Source organism: Chiloscyllium plagiosum, unplaced genomic scaffold (assembly GCF_037043375.1).
Source record: "Chiloscyllium plagiosum isolate Xiang-an unplaced genomic scaffold, Cpla_swu_hap1 HiC_scaffold_15, whole genome shotgun sequence".
Taxonomy (NCBI): domain Eukaryota; kingdom Metazoa; phylum Chordata; class Chondrichthyes; order Orectolobiformes; family Hemiscylliidae; genus Chiloscyllium; species Chiloscyllium plagiosum.
In genome coordinates, this window is record NW_028270153.1 from 68,631,526 (window position 1) to 68,655,412 (window position 23,887).

The 23,887-nt window shown below is 44.6% G+C and overlaps 1 protein-coding gene across 1 annotated transcript; it reads left to right on the top strand.

Moving 5' to 3' along the window:
* The first annotated feature begins 2,049 nt into the window (after positions 1–2,049).
* Positions 2,050–23,887, top strand: LOC122559974 (ciliary microtubule inner protein 1-like). The gene is made up of 4 exons (XM_043710088.2): positions 2,050–2,145; positions 9,641–9,722; positions 14,240–14,338; positions 23,235–23,887. Exons 1-4 carry the CDS (start codon positions 2,096–2,098, stop codon positions 23,388–23,390), a joined length of 387 nt encoding a protein of 128 aa, XP_043566023.1. The 5' UTR covers positions 2,050–2,095; the 3' UTR covers positions 23,391–23,887.

Sequence of the window (23,887 nt, forward strand, 5' to 3'; positions counted from 1 at the left end):
AGTGTCAGTGGAGTGCAGTGTGTGTAGGGGCTGGGGTTTGGTATTGTGGGTGTGGGGGTTACATGTTGGTGTAAGTGTCAGTGGAGTGCAGTGTATGTAGGGGCTGGTGTTTGGTATTGTGGGTATGGGAGTTACATGTTGATGTGTCAGTGGAGTGCAGTGTATGTAGGGGCTGGGGTTTGGTATTGTGGGTGTGGGGGTTACATGTTGGTGTAAGTGTCAGTGGAGTGCAGTGTATGTAGGGGCTGGGGTTTGGTATTGTGGGTATGGGAGTTACATGTTGATGTAAGTGTCAGTGGAGTGCAGTGTGTGTAGGGGCTGGGGTTTGGTATTGTGGGTGTGGGGGTTACATGTTGATGTGTCAGTGGAGTGCAGTGTATGTAGGGGCTGGGGTTTGGTATTGTGGGTATGGGAGTTACATGTGGATGTTTCAGTGGAGTGCAGTGTTTGTAGGGGCTGGGGTTTGGTATTGTGGGTATGGGAGTTACATGTGGATGCGTCAGTGGAGTGCAGTGTATGTAGGGGCTCGGGTTTGGTATTGTGGGTATGGGAGTTACATGTTGATGTGTCAGTGGAGTGCAGTGTATGTAGGGGCTGGGGTTTGGTATTGTGGGTATGGGAATTACATGTTGGTGTGTCAGTGGAGTGCAGTGTGTGTAGGGGCTGGGGTTTGGTATTGTGGGTATGGGAGTTACATGTGGATGTAAGTGTCAGTGGAGTGCAGTGTGTGTAGGGGCTGGGGTTTGGTATTGTGGGTATGGGGGTTACATGTTGGTGTAAGTGTCAGTGGAGTGCAGTGTGTGTACGGGCTGGGGTTTGGTATTGTGGGTATGGGAGTTACATGTTGATGTGTCAGTGGAGTGAGTGCAGTGTATGTAGAGGCTGGGGTTTGGTATTGTGGGTATGGGAGTTACATGTTGATGTGTCAGTGGAGTGCAGTGTATGTAGGGGCTGGGGTTTGGTATTGTGGGTATGGGAGTTACATGTTGGTGTAAGTGTCAGTGGAGTGCAGTGTGTGTAGGGGCTGGGGTTTGGTATTGTGGGTATGGGAGTTACATGTTGGTGTAAGTGTCAGTGGAGTGCAGTGTATGTAGGGGCTGGGGTTTGGTATTGTGGGTATGGGAGTTACATGTTGATGTGTCAGTGGAGTGAAGTGTATGTCGGGGCTGGGGTTTGGTATTCTGGGTATGGGAGTTACATGTTGATGTGTCAGTGGAGTGCAGTGTGTGTAGGGGCTGGGGTTTGGTATTGTGGGTATGGGAGTTACATGTTGATGTGTCAGTGGAGTGCAGTGTGTGTAGGGGCTGGGATTTGGTATTGTGGGTGTGGGGGTTACATGTTGGTGTAAGTGTCAGTGGAGTGCAGTGTATGTAGGGGCTGGGGTTTGGTATTGTGGGTGTGGGGGTTACATGTTGGTGTAAGTGTCAGTGGAGTGCAGTGTGTGTAGGGGCTGGGGTTTGGTATTGTGGGTATGGGAGTTACATGTTGGTGTAAGTGTCAGTGGAGTGCAGTGTATGTAGGGGCTGGGGTTTGGTATTGTGGGTATGGGAGTTACATGATGTAAGTGTCAGTGGAGTGCAGTGTGTGTAGGGGCTGGGGTTTGGTATTGTGGGTACGGGAGTTACATGTGGATGTAAGTGTCAGTGGAGTGCAGTGTATGTAGGGGCTGGGGTTTGGTATTGTGGGTATGGGAGTTACATGTTCATGTGTCAGTGGAGTGCAGTGTGTGTAGGGGCTGGGGTTTGGTATTGTGGGTATGGGAGTTACATGTTGATGTCAGTGTCAGTGTCAGTGGAGTGCAGTGTGTGTAGGGGCTGGGGTTTGGTATTGTGGGTATGGGAGTTACATGTTGATGTCAGTGTCAGTGTCAGTGGAGTGCAGTGTGTGTAGGGGCTGGGGTTTGGTATTGTGTGTGTGGGGGTTACATGTTGATGTCAGTGTCAGTGGAGTGCAGTATGTTTTATGGGGCGGGGCGGGGCGGGGCTGCGCTGCAGGGGGCATGTCCTGTTGCTAGGAGAAGCGCGCGGCGTCACGTGCCGCGGACAATGGGCGGTTTTTAACGTCTTTCGCGCGAGCCGCGGGCGCAGGCGCGGACATGGCCCGCCGCGGGAGTGATGTCAACTTTGTGGCTGCCGACAGACAGTGGTAAAAGAAATTGGGGTAAATCCAGGGCGTTTAAAACAGGGTGTGAATGCACAGCGGGGAAATGTCGCCGTGGTAAATTTATAGCGAGCTAATGCAACAGTAACAAAGGATTGACACGGCGTAAACATACAGGGAATAAAGGCATATAAAGATAGCGGGAGGTTAATACAGTAACGGGGGTAATTACATAGGGAGACTATACAGGGTATGTTGGATAAATACACAAGTGGTTAATTACATAGGATAAACACTGAGGGATGATTATAGAGGAAGTACATATAGATGGTAATTGCACATGGGGTGTTACAGAGGAGATAAAAGGGGGTAATTACAGTGGGGCAAATACTGGTGGGTTATTACTCGTATTGGGGTAAAAACAAGGTAGTAACTGCAGAGGTAGTAAGTGATGGTAAACCCAAGGGGTTAATACAAAGAAGTTAAATAAATTGTGTAATGCCAGGAGTAAACACAATGTGGTAAATAAGGGGCAACCCCAAGGGAGCAAATAGGGTAAATAGAGGCAAACCAGGGTAGTTGGGGAGGGGAATCTTGAGGGTAACCATGGAGGGAGAGTGGCAAATATTGAGGTGGTACCCAGAGGGACAAATCCACAAGGGAAAACCTGGTTTGAGAGAGGCAAACAGGTTAGAAATGGACAAACCTGTGTTAGAGAGGGGTAAGCCAGAGGGGCAGACCTGAGTTTGAGAGGGGTAAAAGAGTGTGGCTGCTGGAAAAGCGCAGCAGTCCTCACTTTCTCCTGTGAAAGGGTTAACACAAGTTGAAAATTTGTAAACCCACAGGGCTAACCAATAGAGGCAAACCCAGGTATAAGCCTGCAGAAGTAACCCATATGTGTAACCCGGGCTAGGGAGAAGAAATTGGGGTTAGAGGGGGTAATACACAGCAACAAACCTGGGTTAGAGAGCATCAAGCCCAGGTTAGAGAGGTGTGACCCACAGGAGCAAATCTGGGTTAGAAAGGATCAAGTCCTGGTTAGAAAGGTGTAACCCACTGAGGCAAATCTGGGTTAGAGAAGTGTAAACCTACAGGGATAATCCATGCGGCAAATGGGGTTCAGAGAGAGGTCGACCCATAGGGATAATCCATGAGGGCAAACCTGGTTTAGAGAGAAGTATCCCGCAGGCACCAACCTTGTTTAGAGAGGATTATACCTGATTAGAGGAAGATAAACCCACAGTTGCAAATCAGAGAGTGGCAAACCATGGTTAGAGGCAGACAACCTGAGTTGTAATGGGGTCAACCCAAGTTAGGAGGAAGCAGTCTCAGATTGAAGATGAAAGTAAACCCATAGCAGTAACCCACAAGGGGTGAACCTGTAGTATAGATGTGGAAACCCAGGTGAGAGCGCTGTAGCCCATGGGCTGAATATGGATTCAAGGAGGGTAATCCAACAGGGGTAACCCACATTAGGCAAACCTGCATCAGACAGGGATAAACTCTCAAAAGGTAAATTGGATTAGAGAGGGGTAAATCTACAGGAGTAACATACAAGTGAACTTGGGTTAGAGAGGAGAAACTCACAGCTAAACTGTATTAAGAGAAAACTGGAGTGGTAAATTTGAATTAAAGAAGGGCAAACCACTGGAGCAAACTCATGTTAGAGTTTGTAAATTTGGATTAGAGATGGGTAAACTACAGGAGATAAATCCAGGTTGGTGAGGGGTAAACTAAATAAATAAACCAGCGTTGCAGAGGGGTAAAACTGGGTTAGGGAGGTAAAAACAAGGACTCTAATCTAGACTCTGGGTTAGGGAGGTGTAAACCTGCCTCAGACAGAAGAGCCCACTGGAGTAACCCTGGGGAGACAGAAATAAACCTAGGTAGACAGGGATAATTCTGGAATAAGTAGGGATAAACCTAGTTTAACAGCAATAAATCTGGGTAGAATGAGTAGCCTGGTGTCAGATGGGTAATCCTGGTTTCATCAATGAGGATAAAAAAAACAAGTGGTAACCCCCAGCTCAGCCAATGTCTCAATGCCTCTGTCTGTATCCACTGTATATTGAGCAAAATGGCATAAATTTCCTGTAAAGTCAAACAATGGAACTATTCCACTATCAGAGAGCTGTCACCAGAGCAATGTACTGCTGCTGAATTGTTGCTCTGACAGTTCTGTCACGCTGGTATCATTGTTAGGAGGAGTGACTGTGCATTGACCTTGCAAAATGGGAATGTACAGAGTAGCAATAACAGCAAAATGACCTAAGTTCAGGGAATATCCAACTAGGGAGTGCTGAGACATTGCTCATTTGCATTCTGGGAGTGGACTTCGCAGTCGGTGTGGGTCATGGAAGAATCTGGTCTTGATTCTGTCTGTCTGTCTATCTGTCTTGACTGATTTGCAGTTATCTTTTTAGCTTAGGCATGCTATGCGGTGAGATAGAAAAGGGGCAAGTCTAATACAACTTTATTGAATACTTTTATCAAGAAAAAACAATCTTTCATTAAACTCTATCAATCTCTTCACAGAACTTGGCTGGGCTAGGCTGTTCTTCTGTCTTTGAAGGTTGGCTGATGTTTCAGGATCTGCAGTTGTCAATCTGGGCTTCCCCTCTTGTTCATGGCTTGTTCTGGTCTATGGGTCATCTCGGTGCAGTAGTCTTCCGAATCTGTTCAGTCTGATACTTGCCGTGGGGTACAAGGAGCTCAAGAATGCCGTGTTGCTCAGCTGATTGTTAAAGGTACTCTTTGGAGAAACTGTTGAAGAATGTGCAAAGGGCAGATAGTGGGGCAGATATGGAAATGTGTTGCTGGAAAAGCGCAGCAGGTCAGGCAGCATCTAGGGAACAGGAGAATCGACGTTTCGGGCATTAGCCCTTCTTCAGGAATCAAAGTTGGGGCACCCAGATGGCCTGTTTTATCCCTCTCTTCATGTCCTTATTAAAGATTCTGTGGCCTATTTGCAGTACTAGCATTGTGCAGGGGCAAGAATCACCAATGAGGTGAATACTTTAATATTTCAAGATCACAAATCATGGTTTCAGCCTTTTAACTGTCAATGCATGCTGTTATTTCCCTGTGCCTCTGGCCTTCTACTGAGAGAGGTGCCACCAAGTCCGCATAGCATTCTTCTAACAAAGTAGATAAATTATTTCTACCTCCAATGTACCCATTAACACCTGGCTAGGCAGTTCCAGGCCTGTTTGATTTTGACAGGAAGTTGATTGTTCAAGGCAAGGCTGTATGAATATTGTCTGTTGTAGCTGTGCAGTTTGCAAATTGCAGAATCCAGCTAGATTTAAACTTGGCTTCCATATTTCCAGTTTTTATCCATGCTCATGAGAGCATGTCAATATTTCTGTCACAATACTGGCGGTCATGGGTCACCTGACCACACTATGTAGAATGGATAGTGGTGTTCCTGGCATTTCTCTTGGCGCTATTGAGCAGTGATAATCATATCTGTAATTTCATGGACGAATTTCTTCTGGAACAAGGAGAAGGTGCCGAAAGCGGATTCAGGTAATGGTCTTCCTAGTGATGGAGAGTAGGGACATTCCTCAGTAGTTCCCGCAGTCCACTTTATCTCCTTTCTGGAAGACGGTGGTGATGGCAGCATTCCTGAGATTGTCAGGAATTTCTTCTTCATTCCAAATTTTATGAAACAGTTGAAGAAGATGATGAGTAACTTCTGCTCATCCAAGATTGAAAATCTCCAGTCTTGTCTAGTCCTGCAGCTTCTCCATTATTCGTGTCTAATCTTGTCTTCAACTTCTGCCATACTAAATGGCAGTCTGAGATCATCTTTGGGGAGTTCGAGGATTTCTAAGATTTTATTGTGGTTTAAAAGTTCTTTGACATGTTTTCTCTGCCTCTCAAAAGGGTGCCATTCCTTACTTTGCATGTCCTTATCTTGCCTTGGTGACACTGAAGAAATGTTGTGCTTGTCAGCAAGGAGTTGCAACTCCTTAGCTTTCTCAGATCAGTTCTTGATCTCCCTAGGCTTTCTTTGTAAGTCCACTGTTGCTGCTTGATGAGTTCACCTCTGTGTCTCACTGGTGATGATGCTTTGCCAGGCACAGATAGTTTTCCTCTTCTTGTCGATTTAGATCTTGCATGTTGTCATTCTCATAAATCAGTCTTGAGTTTCCTAGTCTTGTAGCTAATGGTTTCTTCACAGCATGATATCGTGGCTGTTTTCAGCTCTTGCCAGATTTCCTCTGCAGCATTAAAATGAACTTTTTGGAAATTTTGGTGAAGATGTTTTTGGAAGTTCACTAGCCTTCTCTGAACCTTTTTCTGAACTGTTTCTTTGTCTTCAGCTGCTTCTGGTGGAATTTGATAGACGTTGAGGAGTAGATAAGGTGATGGACTGTCTAGCAATTGTTTGCACTGGTCATCACTTTGCTAACGAGTGAACAACTTTTTGGCTTTGCGATCAAAGAATTATATAGCTGATCATGTGTTTTGATCGTGAATGCTTCCATGAAGTCGTGAAATTATCTTTTTGGTGGAACAGTGTGTGCTGCTGATGACCAACTGGTGTTCCAGACATTTGATGAGCAGAAGAATCCCATTGATGTTGCAGTTCCCTGACTCCTTCCTTTCTAATAGTTTCTTTCTAGAATTGGGATTCCTTTTCAACTCTGGCTTTGACGTCTCCAAGGAGGATAATTTTATCTTCCTTAGGGATATTGGTGTGTATGGTGTCCAAGATGGAGTAGAAGTCTTCCTTGGACTAATCAATGGCACCAAAGATTGGAGCTTGGGAACCCATGACCATTGCATGCTGGTTCTTCGCAATTTACAGACAGTGTCTAACTTTTCACTGTCCGTACTCAGGAGCATATCCTCCTGACCAGAGTTCCACATCACACCCACTCCCCACACAGGCAGTAGAGTTTGACTCAGTCGATTTGCTGAGCCCCACTTCGAAAGCATGTGCAATTCACTGTGCATGCACAGTGCTGCATTTGTGGATAACATATTTAAAAAGTATGTGGATAAGATTTGAAACATCTTAACATTCAAGGCTATGAACCAAGTATTGGAAAGTGGGATTTGTCTAGATAAGTCCATAGACCATAAAATCGGAGCAGAATTAGGCTATTTGGTTTATCAGGTCTGGTCCACCATTCGATCATGGCTGACATGTTTCTCAACCTCCATTCTCCCTGTAACCCTTGATCCCTTTCGAGTTCTCCAGATTAACCACCCTCTTTCTGAAGAAATTCCTCCTCAGCTTTGTTCTAAACGATTAATCTACCACTCTGAGGCTGTGCCCTCGGGACCTAGTATCTCCTAGTGGAAACATCATTTTCATGTCCACGCCTCAGTGACAAATAATCCTTGCAGAACTTAGTCTTCTGGCTGCCATCCTATAAAAGACCCCTTTGTCCCCCACTCCATGCCTTCTGCCAGTCAGCCAATCCTCTATCCATGCCAGTGCCTTGCCTTAACACAGTGGGTTCTTATTTAGCATCGTCCTGTGTCAAAGGCATTTTCTATTCGGACTTGTCATTTACATAAATGATTTGGATGCGAGTTTGCAGATGACACCAAAATTGGAGGTGTAGTGGACAGCGAAGAGGGTTACCTCAGATTACAACAGGATCTGGACGAGATGGGCCAATGGGCTGACAAGTGGCAGATGGAGTTTAATTCAGATAAATGCGAGGTGCTGCATTTTGGGAAAGCAAATCTTAGCAGGACTTATACACTTAATGGTAAGGTCCTAGAGAGTGTTGCTGAACAAAGAGACCTTGGAGTGTAGGTTCATAGCTGCTTGAAAGTGGAATCGCAGGTAGATAGGATAGTGAAGAAGGCATTTAGTATGCTTTCCTTTATTGGTCAGAGTATTGAGTACAGAGTTGGGAGGTCATGTTGCAGCTGTACAGGACATTGGTTAGGCCACTGTTGGAATATTGCTTGCAATTCTGGTCTCCTTCCTATCAGAAAGATGTTGTGAAACTTGAAAGGGTTCAGAAAAGATTTACAAGGATGTTGCCAGGGTTGGAGGATTTGAGCTATAGGGAGAGGCTGAACAGGCTGGGGCTGTTTTCCCTGGGGCGTCGGAGGCTGAGGGGTGACCTTATAGAGGTTTACAAAATTATGAGGGGCATGGATAGAATAAATAGGCAAAGTCTTTTCCATGGGGTCAGGGAGTCCAGAACAAGAGGGCATAGGTTTAGGGTGAGAGGGGAAAGATATAAAGGAGACCTAAGGGGCAACGTTTTCATGCAGATGGTGGTACATGTATGGAATGAGCTGCCAGAGGAAGTGGTGGAGGCTGGTACAAGTGCAACATTTAAAAGGCATTTGGATAAGTATATGAATAGGAAGGGTTTGGAGGGATATGGGCCAGGTGCTGGCAGGTGAGACTAGATTAGGTTGGGATATCTGGCCGGCATGGACGGGTTGGACCAAAGGGTCTGTTTCCATGCTGTACATCTCTATGACTTGATGGACTAAAGTGACTCGGGCTGTATGACTCTGACTCTGCTCAGATACTTAAGCAGTATCCATTTGTTGTGAACATTGTGCAACGAACATCCCCACCTCTCCACTTATGGTGGAAGGAAGATCATTAATGAAGCAACTGAAGATAATTGGATCTAGGACCACTACCTGGAGAACCTGGGCTCTTGTGGTACGGTGATACTTTTTAAAAATAGAATCCCTACAGTGCGGAAACAGCCATTTGGCCCAACAGGTCTACACAGACCTCTGAAGAGTAACCTACCCAGAACCATTCCCCTACCCTATTAATCTACATTTACTTCTGACTAATGCACCTAACTTACACATCTCTGAACATTCTGGGCAATTTAGCATGTCCAATCCACCTAATCTGCACACCTTTTGGATTGTGGAAGGAAGCCGGAGCACTTGGAAGAAACCCACGCAGACGCGGGGAGAATGTGCAAACTCCACAAAGACAGCTGCCCGAGGCTGGAATCAAACCCAGGCTCCTGGCGCTGTGAGGAGCAGTGCTAACCACTGAGCCACCCTACCTACCTCCAGGCCAGGAGGTTTGGATTCAAGTCCTACCTGCTTCAGAGGTGTGCAATAACATCTCTGAACAGATTCAATGGAAAATATCTACTGAGGACGACTACAGAGATGTCCTGGGATTGAGGTAATTGACTTCCGATTATTTTCCATTGTGCCAGACATGACTCCAACTTATTTACCATTTATCCCTGATTCCCATTGATTTCATCCTGCCAGGACTGCTGATGTAATAGATTTGGCAACTATGTACGTTGGGTGAATGAATGTGCGAAGTAGGCTATATGGAACCAAGTGTGAAATCAAGCATAAATTGGGAATGACTGCAGAGTGTGAATGGCAATCTGGAGTGATGTGTAAGATACAAGTATGCAGAATAGTGTAGGAATATATAGCATAGCTATGAAATAATTGCAGAGTGGGAGTTACACAGGGAAGAAATAAATAAGTTTCCAAACAGAGTTAAAGATTTTTTTATATTTTGCAGTGAAATGACTGAAAATCTCAATCCATTTTGTTTCAGGACAAATGCAATCTTATTGGAGGCTGATTCAGCAAACAAATGGGTAAACAGATGGGGATTTCTGATAACTGAACGTGATCAGGTAATGTAGTTCCCAATCTCTGGAATCTAAGACGAATAAGATGTCAAGATGTTGAGAACATGCAGAAAGTTAAAATCACACAACACCAGGTTATAGTCCAACAGGTATATTTACAAGCACTAGCTTTCAGAGCGCTGCTCCTTCATCAGGTGGCTGTGGAATATAAGATCAGAACAGAATTTATAGCAAAAATTTACCGTGCGATGCAACTGAAATTACATACTGAGAAAGACCTGGATTGTTTAAGTCTCTCATCTTTTAGAATGACCATGTTGGTTTCAGTTCTTCCATATGTAAATCCCAGAACTTTTTTTAAAGTTATATTCTGAATTGAACTTTTAACAATAGCTCATGTCAGCTCAGATAATGCATTGAAGGTGAGGTTAAAGTCTACCTGCTTGTATCCCAATGTTCAGACTGATTCTATTTCTAAAAAAAAGGGATTTACAGAATCTTGCATGGATTTATGCAGTTTTTGAGCAAAATAAGATTTAATTCTGCAAGTACAAATTCACCCCACAAACTTTGTGTGTGTGTGTGTGCACCCTCTCAGACTTGTACCTCTTTATACACCACACACACACACACACAGTTTCATTATCTGTTGTTAAGATTAGATTCCCTAATCTAATCTTAACTATAAGTAATGAAACCAAGCAAGTGGTTAAATTATAAGTGTGAGGCCCATTTTACAAACAGTGATCGTGGGCCTGAGATTCTACTCACGCCTCAGGTAACTATCTGTGTGGAGTTTGCATGTTCTCCCCATGTCTGCATAGGGTTTCCTCCAGTTTCTTCCCACAACCCAAAGATGTGCAAGTCAGGTAAATTGCCCATAGTGTTAGGTGCATTAGTCAGGGACAAATAGAGGGTAGGGGAATGGGTCTGGGTGTTTTACTCTCGGAGGGTAGATGTGAACTTGTTGGGCCAAAGGGCCTGTTTCCATACTGTAGGAAACCCAACCTAATCTAAACTGGGGGAAAGCTAATTTTAATAAGATCAGATATAAGTTGGCCAAAGTGGTCTAGAAGCTGACACTTTTAGGTAAATGAAAACACAAACCTCAGCATTTATCAGAATGGATCACCGTTCACTGCGTCCGAAGTATTAACACTTTTTTTTTCTCTACAGATGCTGCCAGACCTGCTGAGTTTTTCCAACACTTTGTTTCAGATTACCAGCATCTGCATTTCCTTGTTTTACTGTTGGGTAAATCTGTGACAGGGCAGTGAGACACATTTAAGAAATAGCAAGAGTACAGGACACATCTTCCAATAAAGAAAAAGGGTTTAACAAAGTCTGTAAAGCCTGGAATACAAGTGACATACAGGATTGGTTAAAGAGAAAAAGGGAGGCTTATGGCAGATACTGAGGGTTCAAAACAGCAGAAGTCTTAGAAAGGTACACCATGTGCAAGAAGGAATTTGAAAAGAAAATTAGAAAAGCAAAAAGTGACATGGAAGGATAATGGCAGGTAAAAAGATAACTAGGGAAAGAGTAGGGCCCATGAAGGACCTCAGTGGTAATTTGTGCATGGAACCAGAGGATGTAGTTTTAAATGAATACTTTGTGTTGGTGTTCACAGTGAGAGGAACAATATGGATATAGAACTCCGGGAGAAGGATTGTGTTATAGTTAAAGAAATTGGCATAGAGAGAGAAGGTTCCGAGCGGTCTGGTAGGCTTAGAAGTGGATAAATATTCAGGGCCAGAGGAAATGTATCCTAGGTTGTTGAGTGAGACAATGGAGGAAATAGCTGGCGATAATTTTCAATTCCTATCTGGCCACAGGACTGGTGGACTGTCAGTGTGGCACAATTTTTCAAAACGTTGGGGGCCTGGGGGAATAGATAAACCAGGAAACTATGAAGAGAGGTTAAGTAGGTTAGGATTGTTTTCATCAGAAAAAAGGAAATTGAGGGGGGACCTGATTGAGGTCTACAAAGTCATGAAGGGTATAGACAGGATAGATAGAGATAAGCTTTTTTCCCAGGGTGAGGGATTCACTAACGAGAGGTCACGTGAGAGTTGAAAAGTTTAAGAGGGATATACGCAGCAGGTACTCTACACAGAGGGTGGTAGGTGCCTGGAATGCTTTGCCAGCAGTGGTAGTAGAGGCAGGCGTGGTAGATGCATCTGGACAGATGCATGAATAGGTGGGGAGCAGAGGGATACAGATGCTTAGGAATTAGGTTTAGTCAGTGGATTTGGATCAGCTCAGGCTTAGAGAGCCGAAGGGCCTGTTTCCTGGGCTGTAAATGTTCTTTGTTCCATAGTCAGTGTTGGGGAAACTATTGGAAACAATTCTGAGGGACAGAATTAATCTGCATTTGGAGAGGCTAGGATTATTCAAGAATAGGCAGCTTGGCTTTGTTAAGGTCATATCTGACCAACTTGATTCAGTCTTTCAAAGAGGTGGCCATGTGTAGATGAGGGCAATGAATTTGACGTAGTCTACTTCAGCAAGGATTTAGAACATAGAACGGTACAGCACAGAACAGGCCCTTCAGCCCACGATGTTGTGCTGACCACTGATCCTCATGTATGCACCCTCAAATTTCTGTGACCATATGCATGTCCAGTAATCTCTTAAATGTCCCCAATGACCTTGCTTCCACAACTGCTGCTTGCAACACATTCCATACTCTCAACTCTCTGTGTAAAGAACCCGCCTCTGACATCCCCTCTATACTTTCCTCCAACCAGTTTAAAACTATGACCCCTCGTGTTAGTCATTTCTGCCCTGGGAAATAATCTCTGGCTATTGACTCTATCTATGCCTCTCATTATCTTGTACACCTCAATTAGGTCCTCCTCCTTTTCTCCAATGAAAAAAGTCCAAGCTCAGTCAACCTCTCTTCATAAGATAAGCCCTCCAGTCCAGGCAGCATCCTGGTAAACCTCCTCTGAACCCTCTCCAAAGCATCCACATCTTTCCTATAAAGATTTAGATAAGGACCTGCATGGGAGACTGATTTTGAAAGTAAGAGCTGATGGATCCAAGTGAATTTGGCAAATTGGATCCACAGTTGGCTGAGTGGCAGGAAGTAGGGTGATGGTCAATGGGGGTTTTGATGGTTAAAGCCTGTGTCCAGTTCCACAGGGAAAGGTATTGGGGAATTTTATTGTTTATGGAATTTTCATCTTGTTGGAGGGGTCAATAACTGGAGGCATTGATTTTAGTTAAGGGTAAGGAAATTTTGCGATGTGAGGAAAAACTTTTTCACCCAGAGGGTGGTGGGAATATGGACTCAGCCCGTAAGGGTGGTAGATGCAGAAATTCTCATACATTTGAAGAAATATTTAGATACCAGGGCATTCAAGGCTGTGGGCTAGGTGCTGGAAAATGGGATTAGAATAGTTAAGCAGTTGTTTTCGACTGGTGTAGACTCAATGGACTTTTTGTTTTGATCTTTGAACCTATGACAGTTGGCAAGAAATGCTTGCTCCAATAATGTCACTGTGTCCTGTGCATCATAACATTATCATCAGCAGAAATGCTGCTGAGAAACATTCAGAGGGAGAAGACTGGGACCCAATCTGGAGCAGGGTTAAAAGGCCAGAAAGGGAGGAGGTGGGTGGATGTCTAGGCTGTTGGGCTGGGAGAATTGGGAGTGGGAATGTGGCGCGAGACCTTGGAAGGAGTGGGTGAAGGCGGTCTGTTCTGGCAGAGAGCAGCCTGCATTGGGAAGGGTGGGGAAGGCACAACATCTGTTGCACTGGGAGTGGGTGTGAGGCATGCACCAGGAGCTTGCCTTCTCTGTCTGGGAGTGACGGAAGGTTGAGGAGGGAGGCTGGGAGGCTGCAGGGGAATGATAGAGAGAGAGGGTGCTTGAAGAAAATAAGCTCACTTTCTCTGTTGTGAGGCAACTTTGTTTTACTCCTTATAGGTGCATCTTTAGAAAGCTGCTTTCTGTCACTTGGAAATGGCATCAACTTTCTTTCTGTTCTTTGTTCCTCTTAGAAAGGGCATTTATGGGATGATGTGGAGGTGCTGGTGTTGGGCTGGGATGGACAAAGTCAGAACTCTCACAACACCAGGTTATAGTCCAATAGGTTTAATTGAAATCACAAGCTTTCAGAGTGCTGCCCACCTGATGAAGGAGCAGCGCTCCGAAAGCTTGTGATTTCATACAAATCTGTTGGACTAAACTTGGTGTCATGTGACTTGCAGAAATGTCTCTGTTAGTCTCCCTGTTTCCACAGGAACAGGAAAGTGATCTGTAATTGTCCTGTTTGGAAATGTGTAAAAGAATGGCCGTTAGTGTTGCATTGTGCTGTATTACGCCTCTGTGAATGAATAGTCTGTCACCTGATGTCCAAGTTCAGACTTGGAGAAGGCCCCATTAGATCAGGATAGCGAAGGAACTGAAATCCACCAAGGAACCAGAACAATGTAGAGAAAACTGGTGAATCTAGCCTCATACGTATGACCTAACTTTAAGGACATAAACTTTTAATTTGGATATTAAAAAAAATTAAGTCCCTAACCACAAATGAATACTTCTTTCTTTTCAGATTGAGGCTGAACAGGAGAAATTGAGAAATAAATGTCGACTGCATACCCCAGATCACCTGAAGATTCGACCTGCATCTCCCATCAGCAAGTACATCCAGGTTGAAGTGCCTTTTGTTCAATCAATGAGTTTTTGTTAAGGTGGGATCTGTCATGTCAATGGGCAGTATCTTTGTCATTCAGATTACAGCTTCTTCACCCCACTTCTGTTAAAAGTCATTCCTCATTAAAATTCTAAAAATCCATGCACGTTGCAGTAGATCCAAAAGGCAACCTGAAGGCAGGTCTAACCCACCGTGCTACAGTCTCCAGGAGCTGGGCAAAGAGGCAATTGCCGATTCCACTCCAGTGTGTACCTGTTATGTACAGTGTGGGCCTGTTTCATACAATGTTGCCCTGTTACAGAGTCATAGCACAGAAAAAGACACTTTGGCCCATCACCACCTCACCATCCAAAACCAACCATCTAACTATTCTAATCCAACTTTTCAGCACTTGGCCCATAGCCCTTCATGCTTGGTGTCACAAGTGTTTCACTTCAATGTTATGAGTGTTTCTGCCTCTACCACCCTTACAAGCAGTGAGCTCCAAATTCCCACCCATTCTCTGGGAACTGCATACAGTACTCTGGCTGTGGCTTAATCAACTATTAGACAGTTCCAGCATAACCTCCCTGTGCCTCAGCTGATAAAGAGAAGTATCCCATATGCCGCCTTCATCACTTTATTGACATATCCTGATAACTTAAAAGACTGGTCTACACACACACCGAGTCCCCTCTGATCCTGGGCTTCCCAGATCATACTGTTCATCATGTATTCCCTTGTCTATTTGTTCTGTTCAAATGCATCACTTTCTATTATCCAGATTGAAATCCAATTTTCACTGCTCAGTACATCTGGCCAACTGTCTATGGCCCCTTGTAATCTAATGCTATCCTCCTCCATTATTTACCACTCCAGTAATGTTTGTATCATCTGTGATTCCTCACCCTTTGCAGACATCAGTATCATAAAAACTGGGCTAAGGACGATGGGGTTGTACAGGTGGCAATCCTGTACATAAAACAGCACTGCGCAGTACAGGCCCTTCGGTCCTCTGTTATAGAATCACAGAGATGTACAGCATGGGAACAGACCCTTAGGTCCAACCTGTCCATGCCAACCAGATATCCCAACCCAATCCAGTCCCACTTGCCAGCACATGGCTCATATCCGTCCAAACCTTTCCTATTCATACATCCATCCAAACGCCTCTTAAAAGCTGCAATTGTACCAGCCTCCACCACATCCTCTGGCAACTCATTCCATACCCATATCACCCTCTGTGTGAAAAAGTTGCCCCTTAGGTCTCTTTTATATCTTTCCCCTCTCACCCTAAACCTATGCCCTCTAGTTCTGGACTCCCCAACCCCAGGGAAAACACTTTGTCTATTTATCCTATCTATGCCCCTCATAATTTTGTAAACCTCTATAAGGTCACCCCCTCAGCCTCCGACACTCCAGGGAAAACAGCCCCAGCCTGTTCAGCCTCTCCCTATAGCTCAAATCCTCCAACCCTGGCAACGTCCTTGTAACTCTTTTCTGAACCCTTTCAAGTTTCACAACATCTTTTCAATAGGAAGGAGACCAGAATTGCACGCAATGTTCCAACAGTGACCTAACCAATGTCCTGTACAGCTGCAGCATGATCTCCCAACTCCTGTACTCAAAACTCTGACCAATAAAGGAAAGCATACCAAACGCCTTCTTCACTATCCTATCTATCTGTGACTCCACTTTCAAGGAGCTATGAACCTGCACTGCAAGGTCTCTTTGTTCAGCAACACTCCCTAGGACCTTACCATTAAGTGTATAAGTCCTGCTAAATTTGCTTTCCTAAAATGCAGCACCTCGCATTTATCTGAATTAAACTCCATCTGCCACTTCTCAGCCCATTGGCCCATCTGGTCCAGATCCTGTTGTAATCTGAGGCAACCCTCTTCGCTGTCCACTACACCTCCAATTTTGGTGTCATCTGCAAATTTACTAACTGTACCTCTTATGCTCATATCCAAATCATTTATATAAATGACACAAAGTAGGGGACCCAGCACCGATCCTTGTGGCACTCCACTAGTCACAGGCCTTCAGTCTGAAAAACAACCCTCCACCACCACCCTCTGTCTTCTACCTTTGAGCCAGTTCTGTATGCAAATGGCTAGTTCTCCCTGTATTTCATTAGATCTAATTTTGCTAATCCGTCTCCCATGGGGAACCTTGTTGAACGCCTTACTGAAGTCCATATAGATCGCATCTACTGCTCTGCCCTCATTAATCTTCTTTGTTACTTCAAAAAACTCAATCAAGTTTGTGAGACATGATTTTCCACGCACAAAGCCATGCTGACTATCCCGAATCAGTCCTTGCCTTTCCAAAAACATATACATCCTGTCTCTCAGGATTCCCTCCAACAACCTGCCCACCACTGAGGTCAGGCTCACCAGCCTATAGTTTCCTGGCTTGTCTTTACCGCCCTTCTTAAACAGTGGCACCACGTTTGCCAACCTCCAGTCTTCCGGCACCTCACCTGTGACTATCGATGATACAAATATCTCAAGAGGCCCAGCAATCACTTCTCTAGCTTCCCACAGAGTTCTCGGGTACACCTGATCAGGTCCTGGGGATTTATCCACCTTTAACTGTTTCAAGACATCCAGCACTTCCTCTTCACAGAACATCACAGACGCGCTTCACAGGAGGCTCCCAAGCACTGAGGATGTCACCTAGACAGGGGACGAAACATCTGCAACACAAATTCCCAGCTCGGCGAACAGAACCACAACAACGAGCACCCGAGCTACAAATCTTCTCACAAACTTTGAACTTCCTCTTCTGTAATCTGGATATTTTGCAAGATGTTACCATCTATTTCATGGACTTGTGAAACCAATCTGAAGCCCATCTAACCTACACTATTCCATTAACATCCTTATATTTATCCAGTGACCATTTAAATTCCCTTAAAGTTGGCAAGTTTCCGATTGTTGCATGCTGGGCATTTCATGCCCTTACTACTCTGAGTAAAGAACATAACTCTGACATCTGTCCATATATCTATCACCCCTTCATTTGTCCCCTCATGCTAGCCATCACCATCTGAGGAAAAAGGCTCTCGCTGTCCACCCTATCTAATCCTCTGATCATCTTGTATATCCCAATTAAGTCGCCTCTCAACCTCCTCTCTAATGAAAACAGCCTCAAGTCCCTCAGCCTTTCCTCCATGAAAGCTTCCCTCCATACCAGGCAACATCTTGGTAAATCTCCTTTAAACTCTTTCCAATGCTTCCACATCCTTCCTATAATGCGGTGACCAGAACTGCACACAATACTCCAAATGTGGCCACATCAGTGTTTTGTGCAGCTGCAACATGACCTCCTGGCTCCGAAACTCAATCCCTCAACCAATAAAAACAAACACACTGGATGCCTTCCTAACAATCCTATTAATCTGGGTGGCAATGTTCAGGGATCTATGCACATGGACACCAAGATCTGTCTGGTCATTCACATTGGAGAAAGTGAGGACTGCAGATGCTGGAGTACCAGAGTTGAAAAATGTGGTGCTGAAAAAACACAGCAGGCCAGGCAGCATCCGGGGAGCAGGAGAATCGACGTTTCAGGCATAGGCCCTTCTTCAGGAAGAGGCTGGTGTGCCAAGCGGGCCGAGATAAAAGGTAGGGGGGAGGGAATTTGGGGGAGGGGCGCTGGGAATACGATAGGTGGAAGGAGGTGAGAGTGAGGGTGATAGGCCGGAGAGGGGGTGGGGGCGGAGAGGTCGGGAAGAAGATTGAAGGTCAAGAGGTCAGTGCTGAATCCGAGAATTGGGACTGAGATAAGGTGGGGGGAGGGGAAATGAGGAAGCTGGAGAAATCTACATTCATCCCCTGTGGTTGGAGGGTTCCTGGGCGGAAGATGAGGTGCTCTTCCTCCAGGCGTTGCGTGGCCAGGGTCTGGCGTTGGAGGAGGCCAACGGACCTGCATGTCATTGGTGGAGTGGGAGGGGGAGCTAAGGTGTTCAGCCACGGGGTGGTTGGGTTGGTTGGTGCGGGTGTCCCAGAGGTGTTCCCTGAAACGTTCCGCAAGTAGGCGGCCTGTCACCCCAATGTAGAGGAGACTATCCTCTGTCATTTCCGCCACCTCCAGACAGACCCCACCACCAGGGATATATTTCCCTCTCCACCCCTATCAGCGTTCAGGAGAGACCACTCCCTCCACGACTCCCTCGTCAGGTCCACACCCCCCACCAACCCAACCTCCACTCCCGGCACCTTCCCCTGCAACCGGAAGAAGTGCAAAACTTGTGCCGCCACCTCCCCCCTTACTTCCCTCCAAGGCCCCAAGGGATCCTTCTATAACCGTCACAAATTCACCTGCACCTCCACAAACATAATTTACTGTATCCGCTGCACCCGATGTGGTCTCCTCTACATTGGGGAGACAGGCCACCTACTTGCGGAACATTTCAGGGAACACCTCTGGGACACCCGCACCAACCAACCCAACCACCCCGTGGCTAAACACTTTAGCTCCCCCTCCCACTCCACCAATGACATGCAGGTCCTTGACCTCCTCCATCGCCAGACCCTGGCCACACGACACCTGGAGGAAGAGCGCCTCATCTTCGGCCTAGGAACCCTCCAACCACACGGGATGAATGTAGATTTCTCCAGCTTCCTCATTTCCCCTCCCCCCACCTTATCTCAGTCCCAACCCTTGGATTCAGCACTGACCTCTCCGCCCCCACCCCCTCTCTGGCCAATCACCCTCACCCTCACCTCCTTCCACCTATCGTATTCCCAGCGCCCCTCCCCCCCCTACCTATTATCTCAGCCCACTTGGCACACCAGCCTCATTCCTGAAGAAGGGCTTATGCCCGAAACGTCGATTCTCCTGCTCCTCGGATGTTGCCTGGCCTGCTGTGTTTTTCCAGCACCACATTTTCAACTGGTCATTCACATTACCAAGAATCTTACCATTAGCCCAGTATTCTGCATTCCTGTTACTCCTTCCAAAGTGAATCACCTCACACGTTTCACATTAAACTCCATTTGCCACCTCTCAGCCCAGCTCTGCAGCTTAGCTATGTCCCACTGTAACCCGCAATATCCTTCAGCACTGTCCACAACTCTACTGACCTTAGTGTCATCCGCAAATTTACTAACACATCCTTCTACGCCCTCATCCAGGTCATTTATAAAAATGACAAACAACAGTGGTCCCAAAGCAGATACTTGCAGTACACCCGTAGTAACTGAACTCCAGGATGAACATTTCGCATCAACCACCACCTTGCACCTTCTTACTTACAACTAGCCAATTTCTGACCCAAGCCGCTAAATCATCCTCAATCCCATGAATTGATCAGAGCTGGCAGAGTGCACCCTTCCCGTCACTGCTTTGCTGTAAGGATATATTCCCAACTCTGGGGTATGGATTACATCCAATGAATACCAGCTCCACTCTGCGGTTACAAATAAAAAGAGCATTTCCTTTAACACGAAACAATATCTGGCTATTAAATACAAAAAGGGGTGTGTGAATAGTTACGTATGTACATTTAATGCTGTGGCTTTACTTCAAGAATTCGGATCGTCATTCTTGATCCATAGTGCACCCAATGGCAAACAAGCCAAATTCATACCACCTATGCCATATCTTGCTTCAAGCCCCCCATACACCAAACCTAGCTCTTCTTACCAACCTGACAGTACAACAACTCCCTGCTCCTTATTACTCCATGCTGTCATCCTTTTATCGCTCTGAAGCCTCAGATTGTACGTTTCTAACTCTTCCTCTATAGTTATACCATATGTACAGATACTTCTCTATTTTTATCCATTTCATTTGTTACATCATCTGTGCATTTCTCGGACCTTATTTCTATCCATCTACATCTCTCAATCTAATCAACGTTACAGGCATAGAAGGTAATTACAGCATAGAAGAAGGTCTTTTGACCCAGCCAGTCCAGCCCGGTACAGCAATCCAGTCAGTTCCATTCCGCCAGAGTCCTGCAAATTTATTCAGTTTGTTCCATCCAACTTTCTTTTGAATCATTGAACATCATAGTTTCCTCCACACCATAGGCAGCAAGTTCAAGGACACCTGCTAAATCTCTTGGTCCAACCTTAAATCTATAACTCTTAGTCCTTATGCCATCAATTCATGGGGAAAGTTTTTTTTTCTGTTCACTTTATCTAAACCTTTCATAACCTTGTAATAGCTCCATCAGATCTGCCACAGAAAATAACCTTGGCCTTATTGCTAAAGTCCTGCATTCTTAGAATTAGGCTAGTAAATCTCCTCCGCATCTTCTCCAGGATCTTCACATAGAAATTAGGAGCCTTTTGAGTGATATACCATTCAGTAAAATAATGGCTGATCCTTTGGCTGAATCCCATACTCTGGCTTTCTCTCTTTACCTTTAAGGTCTAAAAATTTATCTCTCTCTCAAATATATTCAGTGACACGGCCTCCTCAGCCTTCTGTAGTCGCAAAACAGGTTCAGCGGGTTCACTATCCTTTTACATGAAGAAGTGTTTCCTCAACTCAGTCCTAAATGATGAATCCTGTATCTTGATACTGTGTGCCCAGTTCTAGACTTATCAATCTGGGGAAACATCCTTCTTGCATCTAGTCTGTCCCGCTCTGTCAGAAGTTTATATGCTTCAATCAGATTTCACTGAACTCTAGTGAATACAGACCCAGAGAGAAAGTGAGGACTGAGATGCTGGAGATCAGAATCAAAAAGTGTGGTGCTGGAAAAGCACGGCCGGTCAGGCGGCATCTGAGGAGCAGGAAAATCGATGTTTTGAGCATAGGTTCTTCATCCTGATGAACATCACTCTCCTGCACCTCGGATGCTGCCTGACCAGCTATGCTTTTCCAGCACCACACTTTTTGATTCTGGTTTGACTGGGTCTGTGTTCAATCTCTTCTAGGAAAGTCCTGCCATCCCCAGTATCATCCGAGTGAACCTATGGCAAGTCTAACTTTCTTTAGGTAGTATTATGAAGGGGATGTCGACGTGCGTCTGCTAATTAACACTGAAACACCCAGAGAGGAGCACATTGCCTTGTAATCTGATAAAAGTATGACAAGGGGTCCCTCTCACCCCTCAATCTGTTATAAAAGAGTGGCTAAATGAAATCCTTTCACTCACTATATAATTAACAAGTAACAATTTATTTAACCCTAACAGTGAACAAGTTAACAGAATTACTAACAAACCAGACAATTCCTTCCTAACTACAACCTGTTCCCTAACTGAATTAAATTATATTGGTATACTGTTTCGATAACAGATCCCACTTACAATAAGCTAAAACTTAATCTCTCAAAATTGCAGCAAAAATATGTCTTCCAGAATGTTCTTTGTCTGCTCCACTGATTCTGCTGTTAGGGATGTTTTCTCTGTAATTCTTTTGTTCTGAATGCCCCTCTCTATCAAATTTTGGTGTCAGGAATGTTTGATGAATATGCCTATCTTTATGAATAGATTTTTTTTATTTCTGAGAACGTAGAGATTTCCTATCTCTTCAAATGGCAGTTGGCTCTCACCACCCTGTCTAATTTCCCTTTTGTTATACACCCGTGCAGATATATTAACTTCTTTACAACCTGATTGGTCCAACATTGTCAACACCATCAGATTTAAATTTAATTGGTCTCCAAGTGCCTTTTTAAATGAATTGGCTGAATTTAAACTGTTGTCTGGGTAAAACTGCTGCTTGGGCCTGCTAACTGATCAGCTTTTTGACACAATACTTCAATTCGTGCACCTGTACTTTAACTGCTGTTCAGACATCCATTTTAACTTTAAGCACAGAGAAGAACACCATCTTTTCAGGGATAACGCAATGCTTTCGCCCATTTTACAATTTTATCATTTTTACACACCAACATTGTGACAGTAGTGAGAACAATGCAGAAATGTTATGGTGCAGAGGAAGTCCATTCCGACCATTGAGTCTACACTCTTAGGAACATAAGAACAGGAGTAGGCCATTCAGTCCCTTGAGCCTGCTCCACCATTCAGTGAGATCAAGGCAGATCTGTACTCCATATACTTGCCTTTGGTCAATGTCCATAGATACTTTTTTGCTAAGCAACAGTATTAATCTCAGATTTAAAATTAACAACTGATCCTGCACCAAATGCCATTTGTGGAAGAGATTTCCAAATGTCTACCACCGTTTGTATGCGGAAGTGCTTCCTAACATCTCTTCTGAATGGTCTGACCCTAATTCTCTATATACTCTATGTACCCTAGTTCTAGACTCCCTAACCAATCAAAATAGTTTCTTTATCTCCCCTATCTTTTACTGTTAATGTCTTGAAGAGTTTGATCAGAAGTGATGACCTAGTGGTATTATTGCTTGACTGTTAATTGAGAGACCCAGATAACATTCTGGGGAACCTTAGCTAGAATCCCACCATGGCAGATGGTGAAATTTGAATTCAATAAAAATCTGGAATTAAGAGCCTAATGATGACCATGAATCCATTGTCAAATATTGTAACAACCGATCTGGTTCACTCATGTCCTTTAGGAAGGAAACTGCCATCCTTACCTGGTCTGGCCTACATGTGACTCCAGACCCACAATAATTTTGACTCTTAACTGCCGTCTGGGAAATTAGGAATGGACAATAAATGCTGGCCTATCCAGCACCACTCCCACATCCTGTGAATGAATTTAAAAAATAAATCACCCCTTAACCTTCCAAATGCTGGAGAAAACGCATCTAATTTGCATATTCTCTCATAATTAAACTGCACATAAAGCAGTCACTAAATGCATCCATATCCTTCCTGAAGTGGGATATTTAGAACCCGAGCACCATGTTTGTTGCAACCTACCCAGGGCTAGCTCTCATGTTCTTGATTTCTATTGTGCATGAAGTCTAATATTGTCACAACACTCCAGATGTATTTCAGATCTGTCTTTTTGCAGGTGGGAACATCACCTCCTGTTCCAAAGACAACCCAAGGACTTATTGGCTGGCGGTCTGCTGTACCAGGATTGAATCTGGAGCAATACAAAGCTCCCAGACGAGGGAAGTGGAGCTTTCTAAGTCAGATGAAATGGCCAGAGGACTGTATTGACTGATTTTGTGATAGTCAAAGCATTTCTTTTCATCTGTGCATTATCTGCTCATTGATGCCGATGGTTTTAGCTGCAGCACAGTCACTACCCAACACAATAGCAAACCATTTTTACACTAAATGTTATATTTTGATCCTTTTTTCCTTATCTCAAATACTCTGCTTCAACCACTTTCCTCTTTCAGTTAATCAAAGTGTTTGAAACTAAAGAAATGGCTCTCCGTTCAAGGTTAGTGCCACTCATGAACACAGTAATCCTTGTTTGAGGGGGTTTGTTCTATTGATCTGAATTAATACCAAAGGTCAAAAGAGGACGTGGGCTTCAGAGACCTTTCATAAAACCAATGAAAGTTGTTCTTAATTATTCAACCCAGTTGACTATCCTCCAGAAAGAAGAAAAAACTATATTTCTTCCAACTTTTCTTATTTGATTCTGTACTTCATGATTACAATAAATTGTTTTCTGTGATTGAAATTATTCTGCATAACGTTGCAGTATTG